Below are 23,028 nucleotides of genomic sequence, written 5' to 3'. Positions count from 1 at the left end.
GCTGCGGGCTGGCAGCAGCAGTGCCCGGGGCCCCACAGCAGGGCGTCCCTGGCAGCGCCGTGGGACCAGGCGTGGGTGGGAGCGTGGGTGGGAGCGGGTGCACCCCAGGGAGGAATGTGGGCTGGGAGGGGCCGCGGCTCCAGCACAGGCACAGCCAGCACTCGGCGAGAGCCACCACCCAGTATGGCAGAGAAACCCCAAATCCAGCTCTTCGTGAAGGTGAGGGGGGGTCACAGGGTGCCCGCTGCTGGGCTGGGGAGGGGGCTGGCTGTCTCTGTCCCCTGCAGCGCCCAGACGTGGGGCTCGGGGCTGTGCTCCAGGGCACAGCACGATGCTGCCCGCCCTGCAGGCACGGGGGGCTGCGGGTGCTCAGCCTGGGGCGTTGGACTGGGGCACCCCAGCAAACCAGGGCCCCCTGCCCAGCAGGGTGGCCACCACGGCACCTGGGCTGTCCGGCTGCACAGGGCAGGACAGGGCTCACCCGGGATCACACCTGGGGTGACAGAGCCACCAGCATCGCCATTGCCTTCCTCGGCACAGCCCCTGCCACGTTGGGCTCTCCACAGCCACCCCCAGTGCCACCACCACTGCAGCCCCCAAGCCCTGTCCCCCTTGGCACTGTGGAGCTGGGGCAGCCCAGAGCCCCCTGGGCCACCAGGGCCAGCACCCACCGTGCCAGGCGGGCTGCTCCAGGGTGGGGTGCGGGGCCCCAGGAGCAGGCGGGGGCCAGGGGCTGGCTCCCTGCCCGGCACAGCAGGTGCCACGGGCTGCCAGCGCTCCTGTGGCCAGCACGGGCTTGGCCAGGGCAGGGGTGGCACATACCCTGCACCCACCACGGCTGCCTGGCCAGTGCTGGGGCCAAGTGGCTACTGGGCTCTGCCTCTCCACCCGCAGGCAAGTGAGGATGGGGAGAGCGTGGGCCACTGCCCCTTCTGCCAGAGGCTCTTCATGGTGCTGCTGCTCAAAGGGGTGCCCTTCACCCTCACCACCGTAGACATGAAGAGGTGAGTGGTGTCCTCCACCCAAGGGGCTGCCAGCCCTGGGGCCAGGGCCACGGGCAGGGTGGGACAGCCTTGCCCTGGCGTGCTGATGGAGGGGTGAGATGTCCCCAACACCTCAGGAAGGGGCGTGAGGGGTGGGTACTGTGGGATGCATGGAGCCTCTTGTACCACCGTTGTCTGAACGAGGTTGGGGGGCATTTTCCAGGGCAGGGCTGCCCATGGGTGCACACGGAGGCACTACCTATCTTGTCCCTTTGCCCAGGACACGTGTGCAGTGTCCTGCAGAGTGCTGGGCACTGCCAGGCAGCAGCATCCATCCCCATCTCCTGCAGGGCGCTGGACGTGCTGAAGGACTTCGCCCCAGGTGCCCAGCTGCCCGTTCTGCTCTACAACGGCGAGCCCAAGACCGACACCGTCACCATTGAGGACTTCCTGGAGGACAAGCTGGGCCCCCCCATGTCAGTGGCTGGTGCTGCCCTGAGAAGGGGCAAGGGGCCAAAGAGGGGCAGGACAGGTTGAGAGGTGGGACGGGCAGACAGCGCGTGAGCCTGCTGGCCCGTGCCTCCTTCCTCAGCTGCGCCAATGTCCCTGCAGGTTCCCCAGCCTGGTACCCCAGTACAGGGAGTCGAGCCTGGCTGGGAATGACATCTTCCACAAGTTCTCCACCTTCATCAAGAACCCAGTGCCTGCCCAGGATGACGGTGAGTAGCTGGGGTGGGGGGACATCCCATCCAACCACCTCTCAGGTGCCACCACCCCAAAGCCCCGTCAGGTCACACTGAACTTTTCCAGCCCCTGCCCTAGGACACCGCTGGGTCTCTCCAGGCGCTGCCCCTCCCCGTGCAGTTCAGCTTTCTGGGGAGGGCAGGGAACGGCACCAGCCCGGCCAAGGCAGGAAAAGCACAGGCAGGCACCACCTGGTGACAGGGATGGGCTGGCAGGAGGCCACAGCAGAGTTGTGGGGCCCTGTGCCCACAGCAGGGCCACGCTCTGACCTGGTGGCACTGTTGCCATCCCTACAGCGCTGCAGCGGAGCCTGTTGCGGGCACTGCTGAAGCTGGACGAGTACCTGAGTGCCCCCCTGGAGCACGAGCTAGCCCAGGACCCACACCTCCGAGTCTCCCAGCGCCGCTTCCTTGACGGGGAGCAGCTCACGCTAGCTGACTGCAACCTGCTGCCCAAGCTCAACATCGTTCAGGTAAGCACAGGCACCCCAGCACTGTGCCCTTCTCCTTTCCCTGGTGTCCCGATGCCGCTGGCTACACGCTCTTACCTCCCCCTTGGTGTCTGCAGCAACCCTCCTGCTCTTTTGCTAACCCCTGGATGACCCTGGTGCCTCCCCAGCACCCCCCTCCCCACGACCCCTGCCCAGCACGTGCCTTCCCACAAATCTCACTCCCCTCCACATCCCCTGCCGGGTGCTAACCCCTGTCTCGTGCAGTGCCAGGGATGTCCCCTGGCCCCTGCCACGCTTCCTGGCTGCCTCCTGCCTGCAGGTACCAGCCCCACGGGGCCCTCCTTGGCACACCACAGGCATGCAGTGCTGGGCCAAGGCTCACCCAGTTTCCAACCACAGGTCGTGTGCCAGCATTACCGCCGCTTTGGCATCCCCAAGGATCTGCGGGGCGTGTGGCGCTACCTCAACAGCGCCAGCGAAACCAAGGAGTTCAAATACACCTGCCCCAACAGCGAGGAGATCATACAAGCCTATCGCTCTGTGGTCCGCTCGCAGCAGTGAGCCGGGCACAAGCCCAGGTGGGTGCAGGGCCAGGGTCAGGCAGCAGGCCAGCACCTGCCCTGGTCCTGCCACGACCACCACAGTCCTGCCTGCACACACTCAGGAGGGCAGAGAGCATGAGCTGTGCCCCTGGCACTCTAATTCCCCCAGCTGGCACCCCTGCCTGAGGTGCCGGCAGCAATCTGCATCGCACTGAGCCTGCAAGTGCGTTCTCACCTCTTGTGCCACCCTCCCTGCCCGAACACGACACCCCTCAACCTGCCCTGAGGTCCCTCAAGCATCAGGATGGGTGCAAGGGGGCCACGGCCACCACCTGTACCAAAGCTGGGCAACGCTGAGGGCCAGGGCAGGAGCAGGCGGGGAACAGCTGCCCAGAGCAAAGGGCTGTGGGGTGCAGAGAGGGCAGCACACTCCTGCAGCTCACCATGCCACCCACCAGGTGATTGGCATGAGGCAGGATGACCCCAGGGAGCTGCACCGGGTGAGGGGGACTGGCACAGTAATGGCAGAGCCCTGGGAACAGCGCTGGGGGGATGGCATGGGCGGTGGGCATGGCCCGTGCCCCGTTACCCTGGGTGAACGGAGCAGAGGGCACCATCCCCCAGAACCCTCTGTTAGGAAGTTCTCAGGAGCAGATCTGGGAGAGGGATGGGGGTGAAGTGGGGCAAGTCCAAGCCATGTATCAGAGCTCCTAGAAATCAATAAAAGCTTTGCAAGTGAGACAAGCATGAGTCTGGAGTGACCAGCCCCAGCAGCTCTCCTCCCTCACGGGACTTTGGGAGAGGACTGGGAAGTCGGTGCAGTGCCTAGCAAGGACTGGGCCCGTTCTCCCAGCTCTCCAGGGGGCTAGGGAGGCTCTATGATTCACCCACCAGCCTGCTGGCAGAAAGCTGACAGGAGAGTTGAGCTCCTGAGCCTCTGACCCTCCAGGTTCAGCTGAAACTGGCCACTGGCTTCCTGAGCAAGAGACTGACACATCCACACTATCCTGGTTGCCAGAGACCAGCTGGCTAAAACCGCTTTTACTGGCAATAAGTTAAGCACAGGCAATCTTTTTGTTACATGGCAATATAAAAGTTTTTTAAAAACCCCACCACTTCATGGCAAGCAAGGTAGCAAGGTAGCCTCTGCCAGTGGGTAAGAGCTGCAGGGAAAAAACCCACCGCTTCTGTCACCCCTGCCCTGTCTGTTCCCCGCCCCACCCCACCCCGAGGCCCTGCCACTGCACCAGCTGAGGATCTGCTGCGTGCTCAGGCCTGCCAGGTGCCGTCTCCAGCCCTCTGGCTCCTGTTCACCCCATCTGTCTCCCTGGGTGCAAGGGGATCAGCAGGTGCAGGGCAGTGAAAACTCCATCAGACACACACAGTGGTCGACCGAGTTCTGTAGGGTTGTCATCGTGGGGAGGGATAGCACAGGTCAGGAGTCCTCAAAATCCACTCCAGACGGTGCCTTCTTGCTAGGAGGAGATGGAGGGAGCATCACAGCCCAAATCCCCACACCCTGCTCCCATGCAGCTACAGAGCAGAGTCCATGGGTTCTCTGCACAGCCCAACCCCAGCACCGCACCTGGGAGCAGCACTTACCTTCTGAAGCCAGGGTTTATGAGAGACTCTCCTGGAATCTTCCTCTTGGCAGGCAAAGCTGAGCCAGCACCCCTGTTCTTCCTGGGGCTGGGGTCTGCCTCAGTCAGTGACAGGCAGGACGGGGATTGCAAAAGATCAGCTAGTTGCTTTGGCAGCCCTGCAAGCCCCTCCATGCCCAGGGTGAGCCTCCAGCAGCCCAGCCTGGCAGGCCCAGCATCTGTGGCGGGTGAGGAAGGGCCAAGCCTGGTCTCCTCTCCCAAAGGAGCAGGGAGCCATAGACCTGCCACAGCCCCCAGTCTGGAAGAGCAGTGAAGCCCCTGGAAGAACAGTGAAGCCTGACCTCCTCCTGGAGGCTAGTGAGCAACCTGTCTGGTGATGCCCAGCATCTGACCTGGGCACAGGGTATCCCACACACCCCAAGAGCCACCGTGCTGAGCCCTGGCCCCTTCCATGCCAGGAAGGGCACCAGAACAGCAGGACAGCTCACAGCAGCCACAGCTGAGGGGACTGAGAGTGCCTTGGAGAGCACACGGACCAGCAGCCTCCTGGGAAAGAGAAGGCAAACAAGCAGTGGAACCAGGGGAGTACCCCCTAGCAATTGCCTACCTGGCAGGAAGAGCTGCTGGCTCTGGGAAGTGTTCTTCTCAGGGCTGCAGGAAGATGCCAGTGTCTCCATCACTGCTGAGACAGAAGCCAGAGCTTGTGACAACACACCCCAATGCAGCATGCAGCACCCCAAGCCTCCCCAGCCAAACCAAGCTATGTTCTCCTCCCAGCACTCCCCCATCCAGGCTGCCATTGCCCCAAGACCTTCCCTATAGACCCCTAAAACAGGGGCCTCTGTAAGGCGACTCCCACCCACAGAGATGATAGTGGTGTTGGCCATGGGGACAAGGTTGTGTTTCTGCACAGAGACACAAAAACGCATCCTCCGGTCCCATGCAGGATCTCCTCTGCCTGAGACGCTCAGGGGCAGACCCTGGCCAGCTTTGGGAAGCGGCCAGCCCAAACTGGAAAAAGAAGGGAGCACCTTGGCCACCCAGCCCTCCTGGCCACCTCACCGGGGCCCAGCGAGCCTACACCAGGCGGGGCGAGGCTAGGGAGGCACAGCCATCTCCTTGTGGGTGGTGTGTGTGTGACGGTGATGCTGTGAAGGTGGCAGGGAGCTGCCCGCTCTCCTCCTGCCTTCACCCCCATCCGACCCCCCCCCAGACCTTCCAGGCGTCTCTCCAGGCTCTCGATGCACCCCGCCATGTCGAACACCAGCGCCTGCAGCTGGCTCCTCGCCTGGGCCATGGGCAGCTTGAAGAGCTCCAGGGCCGAGCACCGGGCCTCCTCCCGCAGCTGCAGCGTGGCCTTCCCCTCGCCCAGGCTCAGCGCCGCCGCCCCCCGCCCCAAGGCCTCCCTGCGGGGCGAGCGGGGGTGAGGGGGGCCCCGCAGGCCGCGCCCGGGCCCCCGTCGCTGCGGCACCCACCTGAGCTCCGTGCCGTGCTCCTCCGGCTGGCAGCGCTGAGGAGGAGAGGGGGCACGTCCCGAAGCGGCCGGCCCCGGCCCCCAGCCCCGGGGCAAGCCGGGCCCCCCCGCCGCCCCGGCCCCGGTACATACGCAGTCCAGCGGCGGGCGGGCGTCGAGCTCCCCGGCCCAGACCTCCAGCGCGTCGGTCACACTGCGGGAGGCAGCGGCTCAGGCCGTGCCTGGGAACCCACTCCAGGCCCCCGCTCCCGGCTCCCGGTCCCCGGACCCCAGCCCCCGCTCCCGGCTCCCGGACCCCGCTCCCGGCCCCCGGACCGCAGCCCCCGCTCCCGGCCCCCGGCCCCGCACTCACTACACGGTGCCGCCGGGGCCGCAGTAGCAGAGGTACCGGCGCGGCCCGTCCCGCAGCAGGCGGAAGGGCCCGGCCGGCTCCGCCATGGCGGCAGCGCCGGAAGGGGCGGGCCCCGCTGCTGGGCCCCCCGAGCCTCGGCCCCCCCGGCCCCGCCATGGTGAACCTGGGGCTGCGGCGGGTGGAGGACAGCGTGGCCGCCAAGCACCCGGTACGTCCCGCCGGGGCTCGGGTGGACCAGGGGGGGCTCTGTGCTGCGTGTGTCCCCGGTACGTTCCGCCGGGGCTGGGGAGGGGGGCTCCGTGCTGTGTGTGTCCTCGGTACGTCCCGTGGGGAGCTCCGTGCTGCGTATGTCCCCGGTACGTCCCGCCGGGGCTGGGGAGGGGGGCTCCGTGCTGCGTGTGTCCCCGTACGTCCCGTGGGGGGCTGGGGGGCTCTGTGCTGCGTGTGTCCCCGGTACGTCCCGCCGGGGCTGGGTGGGACCGTGGGGGGGGCTCTGTGCTGCGTGTGTCCCCGGTACGTCCCGCCGGGGCTGGGGGGAACCGAGGGGCTCCGTGCTGAGCGTGTCCCCGCAGGCGCTGCAGCAATACGCCGCCTGCCAGTCCCACGCCTTCATGAAGGGCATCGGCACCTTCCTGGCAGGTAGGGGCTGGCCCGGCCCCCCGGGGGGCTGCGGGCCGGGGGGGACCCGTGACCGGTAAGGGCCGGTAACGGCGGCTCGCCCCCCGTGTGTCGGCAGGGAGCGGAGCCGCCTTCGCAGTGCAGAAGCTGGTGGGCAAGAAGCTGCCGTACAGCCCGCAGTGGAGCCTGCCGCTGGCGGCGGGTGAGTGTGTGTGGGGGGCTCCTCGTCCCTGCCAGGGGGGCTTTAGTGTCACAGCCCCGCTCCTCACCGCCCCGGGGGGCTCAGGGGCAGCGCACAGGCGGCTGTAGCCCCTCAGAAGCTGGTGGGTGCCTTCCCTGCCGCTGCCCTTAGCAAATGCCCCGGCTGCTGGCACCCACCGGAGCATCGCAGTGTCTTCAGTCGCAGGGTCCCTCGCCAGCTACGTGGTGACTAGAGCTGAGACGCAGAAATGCTCCGACTTCTGGATTTACCTGGAGACAGGCAAGTCGCCACAGGAGCTTGCCATGGCTAGTAGGGCATCTGAACCCACAGGTACGTTTACATCTCTCCCTGCTGCTTTCCTAGGGTTGCCGTGCCTGTTTCATCCCTGCTGCCACAATCTGCTGTTCCTGCCTCATAATTAAGCTGGTGATTGCCAAAATCCCCTTATAAGTCCCACCATGGCACCCCACAGCCAAGGGATGGGAACCGGCGCCTGGGGTGGCAGCAGGGTGAGGGTGGCTGGAGCACCAGGTCTGGTCTCATGGCTCCTGTATCTCTCCGTGCTCTGGGCCCATCGCCTGCGCTGTGGGTACGTGAGCAGGGCTGGTGGGGTGGGAGCACTCACACCTGCCTGCTGCCCTGCCTGCTGCCCTGCCTGCTGCCCTGCCTGCTGCCCTGCCTGCTGCCCTCCCTCCTCGCTGCCCGCCCCGCCACCCGCCCTGCCCGCTGCCCTGCCCGCTCTGTGGATTCACAGAAGCCAGCATGAAGGGCTAGTTTGCTGGAAAAAGGAAGAAGGGGGTAGGGGATGGTGGGGGGCAGTAGACCCTTCCACATCTTGGTTGCTCCGTGCAGTGGGCAGAGCTGGAGGGGCACGAGGACATACATTGCTGGGAGGTTCCCGCAGCTGCTTGCTGCTTTCTCCCACTGCTTCCAAAGCTGGGCTTAGCTGAAGAGGCTTTAAATGCTTCACCAGGGCTCTGTGGTTCTCTGCCCACCCTTGACAAACACACCAGGGTAGTTGGGGGTCCAGGGAGCTTGTTCTTTCTGTTGCAGAAAATCTGCCCATCGCAGAGGACAGAGAGAGCACAGCACTGCCGGTGAGGAGGAACAAGTACGGGGATGTCGTGGAGTAGCCAGCGAAGCGCAGCGCACCGTGCCCATGGCCTGCTTCACCCCTCCCCGTCTCCCCAGCCCGCCTGTGCGTGTACGGCCTGGGAGGCTGGTGGGCTCTGTGGCACTGCCCAGGAGCTGCAGTGAGAGCATGGCGGAGGCATTGTAAGGATTGCTGTCTCCCAGGTGGCCTCCGAACATCGCCCATGGCGGGTAGAATAAAAGTAAAGAGCTGAAAGTGCTCATGGGCAAAGTGAAGGCTGGTGCTGGGACTGGAATTGTTGGGATGCAGGTGGTAAATGTCACCCTGAGGCAACCTCTGCAGTAAATGCTGGAGCAGAGCTCTGGTCCCTCTGAGGCCACAGCTCTCGCAATCTGACAGCACAGGGCTGTGAAATGACTGCAGCCATGGACGGGACGGGACAGGACGGGATGGGGCTGAGCTGGGCTGGGAGAGAGCAGGGCTGTTGCCACGTGCAGTCAGTTTTTTGACCCCAGCTGGTCACAGTGTTCCTGCCCCTGTAGCAGCAAGGCTTTCCTCCCCTGCCTGAATGGGGCTGAGCTGAGCCCTGCAGCTCCATGGCCTCTGGGGATGTCCTCTCTGTCCCTGCAAAGGGGGTGCATGTGCGCCCAGAGCCCTTCTGTGTGGTGCCCACCTTGCTCTCGGGGCCTGTCACCTGGCCAGTCTCCATCCAGATCTGTAACCAGCTGGCCGGGGAATGGTACTGTCTCAAATCCCACATACCCAAGAAGGACACATGGGAAGATAAGGAAGCCACTTTTAATTCTTTTTTTTTTTTTTTTTTTTTTTTTTTTCCCCCTAACAGCAAACTCCAAGTCATGGCCAGGGCAAACTGGCTGCTCCTGGTGCAGCTGAGTTTCTTAGAAGGGGGAACCCAGCCTGGGTTCTGGAAGGTAGCTGGTTTCTTAGAGCAGAACAGCAGCGTTTCAGCTTCAGAGATCAGAAATTCCTCCTTCCATGTGAAAGCTGGAAACAGTCCCTGAGCCTCGCCACGGGAGGGAGTCCCTGTGCTGGAAGACGAGGGGCCCGGGGAGGAAACTGGATTTGGAGGCCCAGAACATCTGAACTGGAATCACATTTGCCCTGTGCAGAGAGATGGGGAGCAGCCAGTGGAACAGCTAAAAGCAAAGTGGCTGCAGGGAACAGGTGGTTTAAACCAGGCATTGTGTTCTGGGGCTCGGCCGGAGCAGGGAAAGGTGTTGGTAAGCGAGAAAACCGGTGGAGCAGAGCTCGTGCTACCTGCGAGAGCGAGAGCAGCAAGAAACTGCAGCTCTTGCTAACACTGCTCCTCTCCCGGGGTGTGTGGAGGAACGTGGTGGGGTGGGAGGCTCTTTCCAGATAGGGTTGACAAGTCAGGACCGGCTCTGCACAACTGCCCAGCAGCTGGATGTGTGCCATGGTAGTGCTGAGCTACCGATGGGTGTACAAACAAATAGCCAACCCTGCAGGCTGCTCTCCTGCCCTGCTTGGGTACCAGAACCGCTCCCCTGGGAGCAGAGGCTCCCTACGTGTTTTCCTTGCATGGAGGCTGTGGCCATGAGCATAGTGGTGAGTGCATGGGACAGTCAGCCTGAGCATTGCCTGCTCATGCCTTTGGGGTGATGAGTGCTTGGGAAACCTGAACTTTGCAACTGTGGCTGGTTGCAAATCTACCACCTCCAGGTGGGCCTGAGTCTGGAGTGAGGTTTCAAGCCCAGCTTGGTCCATCCTGGGGGGGTTCTCCAGGTGGTTAGAGCATACGAAGCCACAATGGTGTCTCAGCACTGGGCAGGCTGCAAGGGATTGAGACCAGGCAGAGCCTGACCTGTGGGTGTGTCTCAGTAGACCCCATAAGTGGCTCTACTCCTGTGGGACAGCCTGTTTCAAGAGGCACAGAGCCATAGGAGTGGTTACAAAGATTTATTTCTGATTATAAAAAAGCCCAACCAAACAAACCCAAACCTTTTGCACATTTGCATGTCCCTGTTCTTAATTGGAAATGAAGATGCATCCTCCCGGCTGCCTGGCATGGGGTGATGCAGGGCTCAAATCCTAAAGCAGAGCAAAAGCCCCACTCCTGCAGAGAGCCCGTCACCTCTGTACTGGCACAGCCACACGCCAGGAGGCCACGGGGGCTTTTTGTGCCATTGCCGAGGGGATGGAGGGGGCTCGGACTGTGGCAGAGGCGAGTCTGGCTTGGGAACCACAGGAATGGGGAAGGCACTGGGTCTGGTTGGTGAAGTGGGACCTGAGAAGGTGGCTGCTCCCCATGTCTTCTTGTCGCTAAGCCCCTATCCAAAGCCCCTGTGCTGAGGCTGGTGGGAGTCCAGGCCAAGATCTGGCCCTCGGGAACGTGGGTGGGGTTTATGCACCAGCCAGAAAGATGGCATGGGCTCTGGGTGATGCCCGGAGCTCCCTGGGAGGCTGATGCTCCAGGGACAGGCTAGAGAGGTCAGCTATAAGGACTAGCATAAGTAATGTTCCCCATGCACGTGAGAATAAATCCTGCTGTTGTCTGGACTTACTGGTCCAGTCCAGCCCAGGTCTGGTGGTAGAAAGATGCCCCAGGTCTGAACATCCATATTCCGAGCCTGCTCCAGGGTCCATCCCTGAGTAGCATTGGAAAACCCTCAAGCCATTCTCCTGCAGGGTCAGCGGTCCTCTTCTGTCCCTCCCTTTCTGCGGCTTGAAAGCCAGGGGAGGGCAAAAAGGGACAGCTTTCCTTCTGGGACAGGCAGTGTCAGGTATTGAAGGAAGATGTCTCCAAGCACTTGCTGCATCCCAAATGTTCAGGCTGTGGAGACTCCAGCAGGATGGTGCTGGGTCCTGCAGACAAGGCCCACACTGTCCCTGCTGTTAGATTGCACTGGACTTGCTGCGCCGGAGCAGGCAGACAGCAGTTGCCAGGGATGTCAGGGTGGTGACCACAAAGAGCAGGATGAGGATGACCCAGTAGTTGTACAGCATGCTTTTGTGGGAAGAGGGCGTCTCTGCTGGGATCATGTTGGTGAGGTTCAGCATGTAGCCCAGCGCCCAGCCGATGGAGGTTTCTCCTGCCTGTGGGGACAGCATGGCATGGTCACCACCCTGGTCAACCCAGCTCCACGGGCCTCCAAGACCTTCCAAGGACCACTTCAGTGTCAGCCCAGTGGAGGAGAGGGGTGTGGGGGAGTCCACAGCACCCTGAGCCCTCACTTGCCCATGGGTCCAGCCAGCCCAGGGATGAAGCAGTGACCATCCCGTGCTGAGCTGGACTCGCTCGATGGGAGCAGGACTCCGTCCGCTCAGGCCAGCCATGATCTCACTGCCCATCCCATGGCTCATGCAGGTGAGGGCACTTGGCAAAGGTGGGATCCCTGAGATAACTTCCCAACAAGCCTGAGCAAAGAGTTCAGATGGCTGATGTCTCAAGGGCCAAGGAAGGACCGGAGGACCTGACTCCATGACCACCCTACAGTCAGCTCAGCTCATTTTTTTTCCATCTCCCAGAAGACCTACCCAAAAACCTGAGAGTCCCATGCTGCCCTGTTCCCTGAGATCTTCCCTCACACTGCTTGGCTCTTTCTTGGTGTGGGACCATCTTCCCTGCAGGGCTTTTTGGCTTAGCTCCAAACAGATACCATTGGATGGGGGTGTGCTCCAGCGTTACCCACCTTCTTTTGGAAGGCAATGTTGGGGAAGGAATGGTTGTTGAAATTGTAGCCTTTGGTCATGAGCAAATAAACAAATGTGCTGACAGCGCAGTAATCCGGCAGCCTCTTCTCCAGCTTGGGGGCTTTCTGGAGCAACTGGATGGGATACATGGAGGGAGAGAGAAAAGGGGTCAAGCCAGTAGGGTCCAGGCTTGGTTTCTGTGGCCTGAAGCTCTCAGTAGTTGCATCTGTCTGGCCAAGGTGCTGCCCATACCCACCTGACCCTCTCCTGGTCCCATGTGGGAGCTGTCGCCCACCTTCCCCCTACTCTGTGGGTGCCCGGACACCCAACCCCCTCCAAGGGCTGCTCTCAGAGCCTGGGTGATGCCCCACATGAAGTGGGCTCGGGGACCCCACCTCACTCCAGCTGGTGGCACAGATAGTCTCAGCAGCATCCTTCAGGTCACTGGGCAAGCGCACGGGTCTCCGCATCACTGTCTGGATGAAGTCCACCGTGTAGAAGAAGGCAGAGAAGGCCTGATGGAGGAAAGGAGGCAGCTGTGGGACAGGCTGGGAGAAAACCCTCTCACCACGAACAGCCACTCTGACCGGCGTGGTGGGCACAAGCACCCACCCCTGCAGAGCTGGGGGTCTGGCTTTGCCACCACGTGATGCCAGGAGGCTGGGGACACCTGCCCACCCAGCAGCCAAGCCACCACCCCACTCCACGCCAGGACTTACGATGAAGTTTCCTGAAACCTCCGGCTGGAAAATGCCATCAAAGGAGCAGCGGGAGAAGGAGCAGGTGGCGAAGTTGAAGAGCTTGCTGACATGCAGAGTGCAGAGGCTCCCATTCCCGGTGCCGACCACGGTGACAGTGGTGTTGAGGGCAAAGCTCGGCCTCTCCTTTTCTGTGCAGGGGCTGTCGTAGACGCTGCTCAGCAACAGGCTCTTGTGGTAGCCTGTGGGCCAGCAGGGATGGGAGACAGTTGCTTGGTACCTCTCTGCCTGCCGGAGAAGCAACGCACGGGATGTGTGGACTGTACCATAGCCCTGGTACATACATAGCATTGCTGCCTGCCTGCCTCCGTTTCCCTACTGGGGAGGGGAGCTTGGGCAGTGGGACACAGAGCTGGCATGATTTGGGACGTCTTGGCTCTGGCTGAGGGATGCAACAGCTTATGGATAGGGTGGGAGGAAGCTCTGGGACCATGGGGGCAAAACCCAGCTGCTGGCTGGGGAAGGTGTGCAGCCAGCCTCACAGGGCTGTCCTAGAACCAGGGCTGGGGGACACCTCTGTATAAACACCCATGTGAGGAGGTGACTGTAGGGTGGTGACAGCCAGCATCCCTGTCTAGCACATGCTGGTACCTGGAGGAGCTTTGAGAGCAGCCTCTTGAGAACCTGGTCCCTTCCGTAGCAGAGGAAGCTGTGCGTGTACACTTTGTATGCCTGGCCATACAGCTTCAGCATCACCTCGTTTCTGGGGTCTTCGATGGTGTCCCTGGTTTCAAAGGTGATCTGTGTAGAAGCACCCCCAAAGTCCATGGCCCCCAGGGTCTTCTTCTGGGGCTGGATCCATTCCCCAAGCCACCCACGCTGAGCAAGGAAGACAAGAGTGGGCATAAGGATGTTGATGAGCTGCAGGACAGCCTGGCCACCACAGCCATCCCTGCTGGGCACCACAATCCCCTGCACACCTTGATGAAGTTCTCCAGGAGGTAGTTTGCGGTGACCCAGCCAAAGACCCCTTCCTCTTCCCCCGACAGGATCTTTGCCCCCCGGAAACTGAAGGGGTACGACTTCAGCGTGGCTGCCACGGCGCTGAGGACGGTGTCCGAAGCCTGCGGGTTTGTAATGCTGCGGGCCAGGCAAGAGGGCAGGGTTTCAGGACTGCGCCAGCATGCCACAGACGGAGCTCCCACTGCCCACACAGCCCTTGGGGCCCAGCACTGCCATGGCACACAGGGCAGGAGGCAGGTGGGTCCTCATCCCGGTACCTGTAGGGATGTCCCCTCAAAACCCCAGCTAATTCCCCTTGCCTCTGCCAGGGAAGGAGGCAGGCAGCAGGGATGGAGGTGTGCTCCGTCCTCCTGAGCCATACCCGTGGGTGAGGGGGGCATGACACAGGGGCCTCCTCTGTGTGCTTTTTCAGGGGGTAATTCTCACTGTGTCCCATCAGGCTGACAATGGGTGCAGGGGGCGTTTCACCCTAGCTTGCTAAAAAGCCTGGGTGGGTTATCCTGGCGCTGGCCCCACGCCAGCCCCTTTTCAGCCAGGGATGTGCTGGCTGTGCCCTACAGAGCATCTGCTGCTCTGAAAGGCAGGCAAGGGACATAGAGCCGGGCAGCTGGGCGGGTTATGACCTTCCCCTGGCAAAAAGGCAACGTCACAGCTGTCCTTCACCATCTCTGCCCCTACCATGGGTGGCGAGACAGCAGGGTGGCATAGCAGGGTGCCCCAAGCAGGGTTTGAGGCCAGGCAAGCTGAGCACTCACTTGAGCAGGCGCATGCCGGCTGTGGCGCCCAGGTAGAGTGGGGTGCCCGCATGCTTCTCCTTGGGCACGTCTCTCAGAGCCTGGTTCAGGCAGTGCACCAAGCTCGTCCCAGCAGCTGGAGGGTTGGAGCTGTAGCTGGAGATGCCAGGACCTGCAGAGAGAAAACAGCATTGCTCCCTGTGGGTGGTGGGATGATGCTCAGTGGGAAGATGCTTGGTGGGCAGCTTTGTCCCTCCCAGGCTGTTCAAAAGGCAGGCACTGCAGGTTTCTGTGGGCATCCAGAGTCCAGCCCATCTCCCTGCCCATGCCGCATCCCCTACTGGCTGACAACCTGGGAAAGGTTGCTTAAAGGTAGAGTGGAAAACCATCCCTCCCTCTTCACTGGGCTAGGCAGGGATCAGTTCAGTGCATGCCATGAAAACATAAACTACAGGCATGTATAGCTGCAAGCCTTGGGGAGAGATGGGGAGGTTTTTGGGAATAGAGCTGGACTCTTTATAACACCTCTCGCTGCGCTGGTGAATGCACGGGGAGGAAGGTGGGCATGGTGGGGCATTCACACCATCACGGTGCCCTGCCCATGGGGGATGTGACAGACCCTGCCACCAGCCACTGGCCCGTGGGGACTGGGACAGCCCTTACCCTCCACATCACACATGCTGTGCTCGCTGACCACCCCGGTGTTGTTCTCCTTGTCTGCAGGCCACTTGTAGACGAACATGGCCGTGTGAGAGGACCCGGCGTCCAGCACGATGCCGTACTGCAGGAAGAGGAGGCAGTGGGTCAGTCCCAGAGGCTGGAGACCTCCCCCCCCAGTTGCCCCAGGCCATCCTGAGGGATGACACTGGGGCTCAACAACCCGCTGTGTGCTGGTCCTGCCCCGGCAGTGCCCTGGCCAGCAGCTTCAGGAGCATCCTTGGCAGAGGTGAGCACTGCTCAGCCTGGCGCTGGCATGGCCTTACCCACAGGGATTCCTGCCCAGGATGCAGCTGGGAGCGAGTGGTCTGCTCAGACTGGGATACTGGCCGCCCCAGGATGCTGCTTGGCACAGCACTGGGACTCTGGCCTCTTGCGCACGGGGACCACCTTGAGCACAGACCAGGAGGCTCTTCAGCTCTTCCCCTGCTGCTTGCTCCCATCTCCCTGCTGCATCTCCCCTGGCCAGTGGGCATCCCTGCTGAACCATGCTGGTGGGTCCCTGGGGCCAGCAGGGGGGCTGGGACACCTGGGAGCTGCCCCTCCAGGATGCAGCTCGCCAAAGACAGGCAGCCAGGCACCTCGTCCCTCCTGCCCTTGTATGGCTGGGCCATTCTCTGCTATAAATAACCCCACTCCCTCCTGCCAAACAAGGCTACCCAGCTCCCAGGGAGGGGCTGCCCCAAGCTGCCTTCAGCCCCCCCTGCCCCGCTCCCCTGGCAGACCCCTCTGCATCACCCTCAGCTACTCGCGGGCTGGGGGCTGCCTGCACTGCCCCCCTCCTTGCCCCACTGGAAATGCTTCGCTGCTGGAGAGGAGGCCGTGGGTCTGAGGGTGGGGGTGGGGGTGAGCAAGGTGGGATCCAGTGGTTGCCCCAGTTGAGCATCTCTGGGGTGAAACCATTCAAGGCTTAAACGTGGCTTATACAGAGGGGCTCTGCCTTGCCCAGAGCCAGGTGGACCCCCAGGGCTGGGGCACCTCGTCTCCCTGCCCAGCACCTGGGAGCCACCCCAGCCCTGCCTGGTGGGTGCCCTGGTCCCAATCCTGTCCCCATCCCCATCCCTGGCAGCCACAGAGCAGGCTCCAACCCCGGGTGGCTGCAGGGCTGGGTTTTGGCCAGCTCAGGCAGCAGAAATAAAGTGTCAGGGCACAGGCAGGGACGCCTGGGGTTCCTGCTTATAGGCAAACCCGATTCCCATGTGAACCCATGGCCCCACACCAGCAGTACCCCCTGCTCCCCCAGGGAACCATTTAAGATGGGTGACATCCCCCAGCCAGCCTCCCCCAGCTCTCCTTAGCTGTCAGTGGCTTGCCACGTGCCCTGGGCCAAAAGCTACAAGCCAGTGGAGCATCCCCCTGTGAGGCCAGGCGGGCTGGTGTGCCATGGCACTAGTGTGGGGGAGCAGCTCTCAGTGATGCTGAACCCTGAGGAGGAGGCGGAGGGCTCTGACAGCGCACCCACCCCCCGCCAGCTGCCACTCCAAAGCACAAAGCTGGGGAGCAGGACCACAGTCTGGGCCATTTCTGGGCTGGGGTCAGTGCCCTGGGCAGCCTTGGGGGGCTCTCAGCCCACTCCCCTACCCAGCGTGACCTGGGCCATATGCATCCCCTGGCACTAAGTGTCCCCGCAGTCCCTTCTCACCATAGCACCCTCTGCCTCACCTGCCCCCCATGGCCCCGCGGGCACTGCCTGCACCCCAGACGGGCAATCACCTGCCAGGCATGAGCACAATGAAGGATGCTGAGTCTGCCCCAGCGAAGCTGCCTGTCCCATGGGACACCTGCTGGCATGTCACCACCGGCTCCCATCCCACAGCCCTCTCAGCATGTCCCCTTCGCTGTCCCAGCCCTCACGAGTGGGTGCTGGTATCCCCATGAGGACACCATCCATCCCCAACAGATCCTCTGTCCACCTCTGCCACATGTGTGCCCATGTGCCCTGTGGCCACCACACGGGTGTCCTCCGCACCTCCCCAGATATCACCTGGAGTGACATAGCATTAGCAGGGTGACAGCACTGTTCCCAAAAGGAAAGCATCGACAGGTTCATTCCCAAACCCGAGGCTGAGCACAGCCAGGTCCCCGGGAGCGGTTTCCAGCCCCAGGATGACATGGGAGGCTGCAGCCCACACAGGGGACGAGGCGGGAGATGGGGATATCTATGGAGTGGCAGGGGCTAAGAAATGCTGGAGCAGGAGGCAGCGAGGAGGACTCACAGCACCAGGGACACCTGGAGCCACACACCAGGAATGGGGACAGCCCAGGAGGAGCAGTGCTGGGGATGCCAGACCAGCTCCATGGGAGGAACAGACATTGGAGACATGGCCAGATCTGGGCTGGGGGAGTCCCATGTGCTTGTGGAGGTGGAAAACCTGGTTCAGGGGCTTTCCTCCGTCACCAGGGCTGGCTTGGCTGTGCCCCGCTGCCAGGCCCATGGACAGCTGGCACGGGGGTGCACGTGTGGGGTTGCATACATGGAGGGGTTACAGATGTGTGTGGGTGCACCTATGCAGATGCACATGTGCAGGGATGTGCATGCATGGATGCGTCACGTGGTGTGCGTGCCTGCAGGTGCGCACATGGGTGTGTATGTGCATGGACATAGGCACGTGTGTGCAAGTTCAGGGGTGGAGGTGCATGCACGCGGGTGTGCATGGGTGAGGTGTACACGCACATAGGTGTGCTGACATGTTTGTGTGCTTACGGGTGCATGTGTGTGTGTCTGTGCATATGTGCATTTAGGCGGGTGTGCATGCATGCGTGGGCACACATGTGAGTGTGTGCCTGTGTGGGCACGCATTGGGGGGGGGTGTGCCTGGGGCAGCCGTGCTGCCTGCTCAGGCCCAGGGAAGCAGAGCACACGTGGTTGCAACTGCGGCTCTGTCACCTGCGCAGGGTGGCCAGCAGCGAGAGGTAGCACTGACCCTGCACCCAGGGCAAGCCCTACAGGGAGATGTCGCATTGGGGGTGACAGTGACACTGCTGGGGCACGTTGCAGAACCAGATGCCCCCACGCAGCTGTATCCCGGCGCCCTTGGCTGCCAACACTTGTGGGTCAGGGTGGGTGTCCCTCCGCTCAGACCCCAGCCTCCATGCGGGCACAGCCTGTCGATGCCAGGCGCAGGGCAGTGAAGATGGGCAGCAGCCCCAGGACTCATGGGCAAGGGACAGTCCATGGGACCCCCTGACCGGTGGTGGCCCAGCCCCAGCAGTGAAGGCAGCAGCACTCGGGACCAGCTGAGGTAATGGCGTGCGGCAACATGAACGGCTGCAGCATGGTGGGTGCTGCCAGCCGCAGGGAGTGCCCGGCGCACAGCCAGCCGCCACCGCCACAGCTCGCTCCCTGGCTGCCCCAGCATGAGAGGAGCCGCTGTGGCCTCCAGCCAGCCCCCCCCTGCCCCGCTCCTGGGGGGTACAGGGTTTTGCACCCCAGCCTGTCTCTCCATGGAGGAGCCATCCTCCCTGGCAGTGCTGCTGGCGCTGAGCAGGGGTGGAAGCCACATGCACAGGCATGTGCATGGAAAGGGGCCAAGGCAGACCTGGACAGCCACGAGGGTCCCCAGGGATGAAGGACAGGTCCTATCCCCTCCTCCAGACCTGTGGGTACGCGCATGCCTCCAGTACCCACATGGGAATCAGATATGGGGTCACCACAGCAGGGCTGCAGTGGTGCCAGCCCCTGCCCCTGCCCTACACCATGTCCCTGCCCCAGCCCCTGTTCCTGAGTGCCCGAGCCACTGTGTCACCCAGCACACAGCAAGCCACTGTGTGGGCACAAGCCGTGGCTGAGCAGGAGGGTTTGCAGCAGTGTGGGGGGCACAGGCAGGTCATCTGCAGCATCCCTGCAGGTCGGAAGGCCCAGGAGGGAGAAACCCGGCTGAAAGCCCATCTGGTTAGTGATTTGCCACGTAAGCACTGCCCTCAGCTCTTCCAGCCGAGGTGTCCTGTGCCTGCCAAGGAGCAGGCTGGAAATAAGGGCTGGAGGGACATAAGGACGCTCCCGCACCAGCGCCTGGCTCCCACCATCCCTCTCATCCACCGTGGCATGCTTGGCTGCCAGTGCCCTGGGGCTCGGTAGGGTCTCGCATGTGTGTTGGCCCTGGCCCCAGCCCGCGGGACGTTACCCAGCCCCAGCATCTCCTGGTGGCACAGTGATGACAGATTTTTCTAACAACAAGACGCCCTGACCTGGTGATGCCACAGGGCTGGGGGACACTGAGGTCACCGGTGTGACCCTGCAGTGGAACAGTGTCCCTGTGCCACCCTGGCTCCGCTGCCTCTTGGGTCACCCGTGGCCCCGTGGGCTCTGCCCCACCACAGCATCACTCCATTGCTCAGCCCAGCCTCAGCCAGGGCTGCTCAGTCCCGAAGCCCCTTCAGAGGGGACACAGAGGGTGGTGATGTCCCCAAAGACCATGGGGCAGTGAGGTCACAGGTAGGACTCAGGGCTCCTGTGCGTGCATGGCTCTGCCCAGAAACATCCCACAGCCCAGGGGAGGAGGCAGAGGGGGCCACCGGGAACTGCCCGACTCACTGCAGCCTGGCACTGTGCCCTGTGGCCGTGCCTGGCCCCCCAGCCCCATCCCACGGGCTCTCTGAGCTGCCCCACAGCGCAGCAGGGGCTCAGCCCTGCCCCACAACATCCCACCTCCCTCAAGGGCAGCAAGACCTGGGGAGCTCCCAGGTCTGCGGTGGGTTACAACAGTTTCCTTCCTGCTGCGGGGAGGCAGCTGGCAGGGGGAGAACCCAGCAGGCTTTGTAGTGGCCGGTGAAGAGCTTTGCCAAAAAAAGGAAAAAAAGGTTGTCAAGGGAAGGCAAGGTCTCCAAGCCATCAGGTGGCAGTGGCATAAGCCCCGCTCCGGACCCATGAGGGAAGGGGAGGGAACACAGTGCTCCCAGGATCAGTCCCTCTGGCACTAGTATAAGTAATCCAGGGTATTTTTAGGGCTATATTCCAAGCAAAGGAGCTGGAAAGGGAAGACGTGGAGCTGTAGCTCAGCAGTGAACAGTGCTATCGCCCAGCAGCTGCTGCTGCTAATGTGGACCAAGCCAGCAAGGACCACACCTCGGCTAGGCAGGTGGCAAGGATGTGCCCAGGATCCGTGCTCTAAATCACGTTGACATGCTTTGGGCTGAGTTAAATTAAGACAAAGCTTTGCATTCCCAAAAAAGCCCTGAGCTTTGTGCAAAAGCAAACCCCTCCATGCCTGCCTGGTGCCAGCCCCACGGGAACAGCCACCGCCAAGACACTGGTGCTGAGCCCCAGTAGGCAGTGCCTCACGACATGCACCGTGCTGGACATCACATGTGCTTGGCACCTCCAGGAACCCTGCAAGACCCCAAGTTCCTGGGCTGGGTGGCATAGCCTCAGGCAGAGCAGGGCCAGGACCCATGTGAGTGTTTGGGGATGCTCAGCACCAAACCCCAGCGCTGACTTGCAGACCGAAAGGTGCTAATAGCCAGAGAGAGAGAGAAAAAGCACAACAAATGAATTTCTGGGAATGCATTTGGCTTAAAGACAAAGTTCCAGCTTGGAACCAGGAAGAAAAAAGGCTTCTGAGGCCAACCCAAGTGCTGCACATAGTGCTCTCGGTACCAATCCATCTAATTCCCCTGTGTCCCAAGAGACAAAATCCATTTTGAAACCAGCTCAGGGCACTGCTCAAGGTGCCCCAGCACATGGCAATGGGTGGCAAAGTTGTCACAGGGAAAGAGTTAATCATTGCTAGTTATACTAACAGTGGCGAGTACCATCTTGGCTAAGCCAGCTCGTTTTCTCAACCTAATCTTTGTTACATCTGACAAACATGGAGGCAAGGCAACACATCTGGCATTCAGGCTGGCTCAGAAAGTTTCCAAGCAAATTGCTTGGGATGAAAAAAAGGGGGGTTTGGGTAAACCATTTTCCAGGACAAAAGCCCGCTCCCCACAGAACAGCTTGCTCCATCACCGAAAAAAAAAATGACTTTTTTAAACCAAAAGACTTGGGCTGCAAAAGAGTCAACTGGAGGACTTGGCCAATAAGAAATTGTTCAGAAACTTCTCTCAGCATCGGAATTTACAATGAAAAAGAAAAAAGAAGCCGCTCATTTTCATAGGGAAGTGCATTTCTTGCCTGGCAGTGCTGGCTCAGGTGATGCAGCTGGGAGCCCAGGAACACGGGGCGATGCTGGGGTGTGCAAGGGCAGACCCAGACCCGGCTGTGGGAGCAGATGCTGACACAGCTGCTCTGGCCTGGAGGACCACATCCAGACACCCCATGGCTATTTTTTCGTGTGTCTAAAAGATTCCTCGCTGAAAGCACAGGGCTGATGTGCTGAGGCTGGGTGGCCAGGCGTCCCTGCAGCCGGGGATCTCGCTGCCAGCCTGACGGCAGGGGCTGCTCCCTGCGACCCCCACCCCGCAGCTCGGGGACTCCCCAGCCCCAGTGGCCTCCTGTGACGCTGGGGATGCCCAGGACGCCGCACCCTCCCCCGCAGATCGGGGTGCCCGCTGCGGCTCCCCCAGCCCCCGGCAGCCCAAGTCCCCCCCGCGCGCGCTGTCCCCGTCCCCTCGGTGGCCGGTGCCCCCCGTGCCGGCCTCGCTCACCTTGAACTGCGGCGGGCCCCGCATGTCCCCGGAGCCGAGGCAGAGCAGGAGGATGCCCAGGAGGCAGCCGAGGGAGAGAAGCAGGAGGATGGCGGCGACCCGGCGGGCCATGGCGGGACCGGAGCGGAGGCAGGTGAGCGGCTCCGCGGCGGCTGCGGCGGCTCCTGCTGCTCCTCCTCCCCCACCGCCTCCTCCTCCGCCTCCTCCGCCTCCTCCTCGCCCGCCTCTCCCGGCTGAGTCACTGCCGCCCCGGCCCACCCGGGCGGGACACCGGGGCTCCGCCGGGCTGCGGGGGGCCGGCCCCGGGCTGCGGGTCCCGCTGCTGCCCCGGCCCCGGCTCCGTCCTGCCGCTCCGCCCGGGCATCGCCCCTGCCCCGGGATGGGCTTCACCTATCCCCGCCGCCGCCCCGGGCTCGGTCCTTAACCGGCGGCTCAGCCCCATCCTGCCCCTCCCCCCCCCGCATCGCCCCTGCCCCGGGATCAGCCTCACCTACCCCCCGCCCACGGCCCTAGCTCGATCCTTAACCGGGGGCTCAGCCCCATCCTGCTCCCCCCCCCCCCCGGCATCGCCCCTGCCCCCCTGCCCACCACCCTAGCTCAGTCCTTAACTGGGGGCTCAGCCCCATCCCGGCCTCCCCGGCATCGCCCCTGCCCCGGGATCAGCCATGTCCTGCCTGCCCCCTGGGGCATCACCGTGACCTCAGGGCTCAGCCCCACCCTGTCCCTCTGCTCCGGGCATAGCCTCTGTCCCCGGGATCAGTCCCATCTTCTCCTGCCACAAGACATTGTCCTTGATCCAGGACCGCGCCCCATCCTTCCCCCCAGCTATTGCCCCCAGCAATAGCTCAGCCCAGAGATGGGGCTGGTGGGAGATGAAAACACTCTGGGCAACAGAAAAGCTCCAAGAAAGCATCTCCCCTATCATGATTAACAATTACGAACATATTACTGCTTTTAATCATTACAAGGAGCTTGTGACAGCCCTGAAGAGCCCAGACATATATTGAGATTGTTTTTAATATGGTCACAAGTGAATAATGTAATGTGTTTCCACATGGAGCAGTGAGCCAAGGAAGGTTGGGCCCCTGGCTCTGAGAAGGACATTTTGAGCTTGCTTACACAGTGGGATAAAACAGTGAACAAAATAATAAACAAGAAGATATCACCAAGGAGAGGAGGCTGAAGGAGGATGTGGCTTCCAGCCCAGCTGGGTTGCAGGCTGGAGGGTCACACTTCAGCTCCCACAGCCTGCCTCCTTCCTTCATTTCTTTCAGAGCAAACCACTTTTTCTGCAACTCACCACTGCCCTGCACGTCGCATGCATTGCACCAGCACTGGGGTTTCTGCAGACCTTCCTGCCTGTCACTGTGGCATCCGGGTGCAGAGGCACCCCGGGGCTCAGCCTGTGCCAAGGGCTTGTGGTCCGGGGGCTCTTGGCCCTGACATGCTGCTGCATCACAGAGGCTCTGCCTCTGGAGGTCCCGCAGGGGACAAGCTCCAGTTCTGCCCCCTGAAGCAGTGACCAGCACCAGATTC

General features: G+C 62.2%; 4 protein-coding genes across 10 annotated transcripts; 2 read left to right on the top strand and 2 right to left on the bottom strand.

The window, feature by feature from the left end:
- Nucleotides 1-114: 114 nt before the first annotated feature.
- CLIC3 (chloride intracellular channel 3) lies at nt 115-3,475 on the top strand. The gene is made up of 6 exons (XM_005442134.3): nt 115-219; nt 895-1,004; nt 1,334-1,459; nt 1,596-1,702; nt 2,024-2,199; nt 2,578-3,475. Exons 1-6 carry the CDS (start codon nt 115-117, stop codon nt 2,737-2,739), a joined length of 786 nt encoding a protein of 261 aa, XP_005442191.2. The 3' UTR covers nt 2,740-3,475.
- A 250-nt stretch (nt 3,476-3,725) lies between these two features.
- PAXX (PAXX non-homologous end joining factor) lies at nt 3,726-6,257 on the bottom strand. 7 transcript variants are annotated; one of them, XM_055720241.1, is made up of 6 exons: nt 6,148-6,257; nt 5,797-5,988; nt 5,537-5,727; nt 4,929-5,003; nt 4,323-4,539; nt 3,726-4,195 (listed from the first exon to the last, which is right to left on the bottom strand). In XM_055720241.1, the coding sequence occupies exons 1-6, from the start codon at nt 6,231-6,233 to the stop codon at nt 4,156-4,158; spliced, it is 801 nt and encodes a 266-aa protein (XP_055576216.1). In that variant the 5' UTR covers nt 6,234-6,257; the 3' UTR covers nt 3,726-4,155. The 7 variants fall into 7 exon arrangements, with proteins under 7 accessions (XP_055576216.1, XP_055576218.1, XP_055576217.1 ...); XM_055720243.1 differs by having other exon boundaries at nt 4,323-4,416; XM_055720242.1 differs by having other exon boundaries at nt 4,929-5,000.
- Nucleotides 6,250-8,335, top strand: TMEM141 (transmembrane protein 141). The gene is made up of 5 exons (XM_055720251.1): nt 6,250-6,355; nt 6,720-6,786; nt 6,884-6,967; nt 7,166-7,297; nt 8,021-8,335. Exons 1-5 carry the CDS (start codon nt 6,302-6,304, stop codon nt 8,098-8,100), a joined length of 417 nt encoding a protein of 138 aa, XP_055576226.1. The 5' UTR covers nt 6,250-6,301; the 3' UTR covers nt 8,101-8,335.
- Nucleotides 8,336-10,611: 2,276 nt separating this feature from the next.
- ENTPD2 (ectonucleoside triphosphate diphosphohydrolase 2) lies at nt 10,612-21,677 on the bottom strand. The gene is made up of 9 exons (XM_014282317.3): nt 21,493-21,677; nt 14,851-14,968; nt 14,209-14,359; nt 13,411-13,570; nt 13,082-13,309; nt 12,452-12,718; nt 12,128-12,247; nt 11,732-11,866; nt 10,612-11,135 (listed from the first exon to the last, which is right to left on the bottom strand). The coding sequence occupies exons 1-9, from the start codon at nt 21,601-21,603 to the stop codon at nt 10,935-10,937; spliced, it is 1,491 nt and encodes a 496-aa protein (XP_014137792.3). The 5' UTR covers nt 21,604-21,677; the 3' UTR covers nt 10,612-10,934.
- Nucleotides 21,678-23,028: the final 1,351 nt, after the last annotated feature.

This window comes from Falco cherrug, chromosome 9, assembly GCF_023634085.1.
Source record: "Falco cherrug isolate bFalChe1 chromosome 9, bFalChe1.pri, whole genome shotgun sequence".
Classification (NCBI taxonomy): Eukaryota; Metazoa; Chordata; class Aves; order Falconiformes; family Falconidae; genus Falco; species Falco cherrug.
The sequence above is the reverse complement of the archived record's forward strand: the minus strand, read 5'-3'. Positions and strand labels throughout refer to the sequence as shown.

Excerpts from the sequence above, each read along its gene's own strand:
- CLIC3 (XM_005442134.3), top strand. The coding sequence starts at position 115 with ATGTGGGCTGGGAGGGGCCGCGGCTCCAGCACAGGCACAGCCAGCACT. Across the intron at positions 1,460-1,595 it reads GACAAGCTGGGCCCCCCCAT|GTTCCCCAGCCTGGTACCCC; the intron begins GTCAGTGGCTGG and ends ATGTCCCTGCAG. Across the intron at positions 1,703-2,023 it reads AGTGCCTGCCCAGGATGACG|CGCTGCAGCGGAGCCTGTTG; the intron begins GTGAGTAGCTGG and ends CCATCCCTACAG.
- PAXX (XM_055720238.1), bottom strand. The coding sequence starts at position 6,233 with ATGGCGGAGCCGGCCGGGCCCTTCCGCCTGCTGCGGGACGGGCCGCGC. Across the intron at positions 5,728-5,796 it reads GAGCACGGCACGGAGCTCAG|GGAGGCCTTGGGGCGGGGGG; the intron begins GTGGGTGCCGCA and ends CTCGCCCCGCAG. Across the intron at positions 5,004-5,536 it reads CCTGGAGAGACGCCTGGAAG|CAGTGATGGAGACACTGGCA; the intron begins GTCTGGGGGGGG and ends CTTCTGTCTCAG.
- TMEM141 (XM_055720251.1), top strand. The coding sequence starts at position 6,302 with ATGGTGAACCTGGGGCTGCGGCGGGTGGAGGACAGCGTGGCCGCCAAG. Across the intron at positions 6,968-7,165 it reads GAGCCTGCCGCTGGCGGCGG|TCGCAGGGTCCCTCGCCAGC; the intron begins GTGAGTGTGTGT and ends CAGTGTCTTCAG. Across the intron at positions 7,298-8,020 it reads TAGGGCATCTGAACCCACAG|AAAATCTGCCCATCGCAGAG; the intron begins GTACGTTTACAT and ends TTTCTGTTGCAG.
- ENTPD2 (XM_014282317.3), bottom strand. The coding sequence starts at position 21,603 with ATGGCCCGCCGGGTCGCCGCCATCCTCCTGCTTCTCTCCCTCGGCTGC. Across the intron at positions 13,571-14,208 it reads GCCGGCATGCGCCTGCTCAA|CATTACAAACCCGCAGGCTT; the intron begins GTGAGTGCTCAG and ends CCTGGCCCGCAG. Across the intron at positions 12,248-12,451 it reads AGGTTTCAGGAAACTTCATC|GCCTTCTCTGCCTTCTTCTA; the intron begins GTAAGTCCTGGC and ends TTCCTCCATCAG.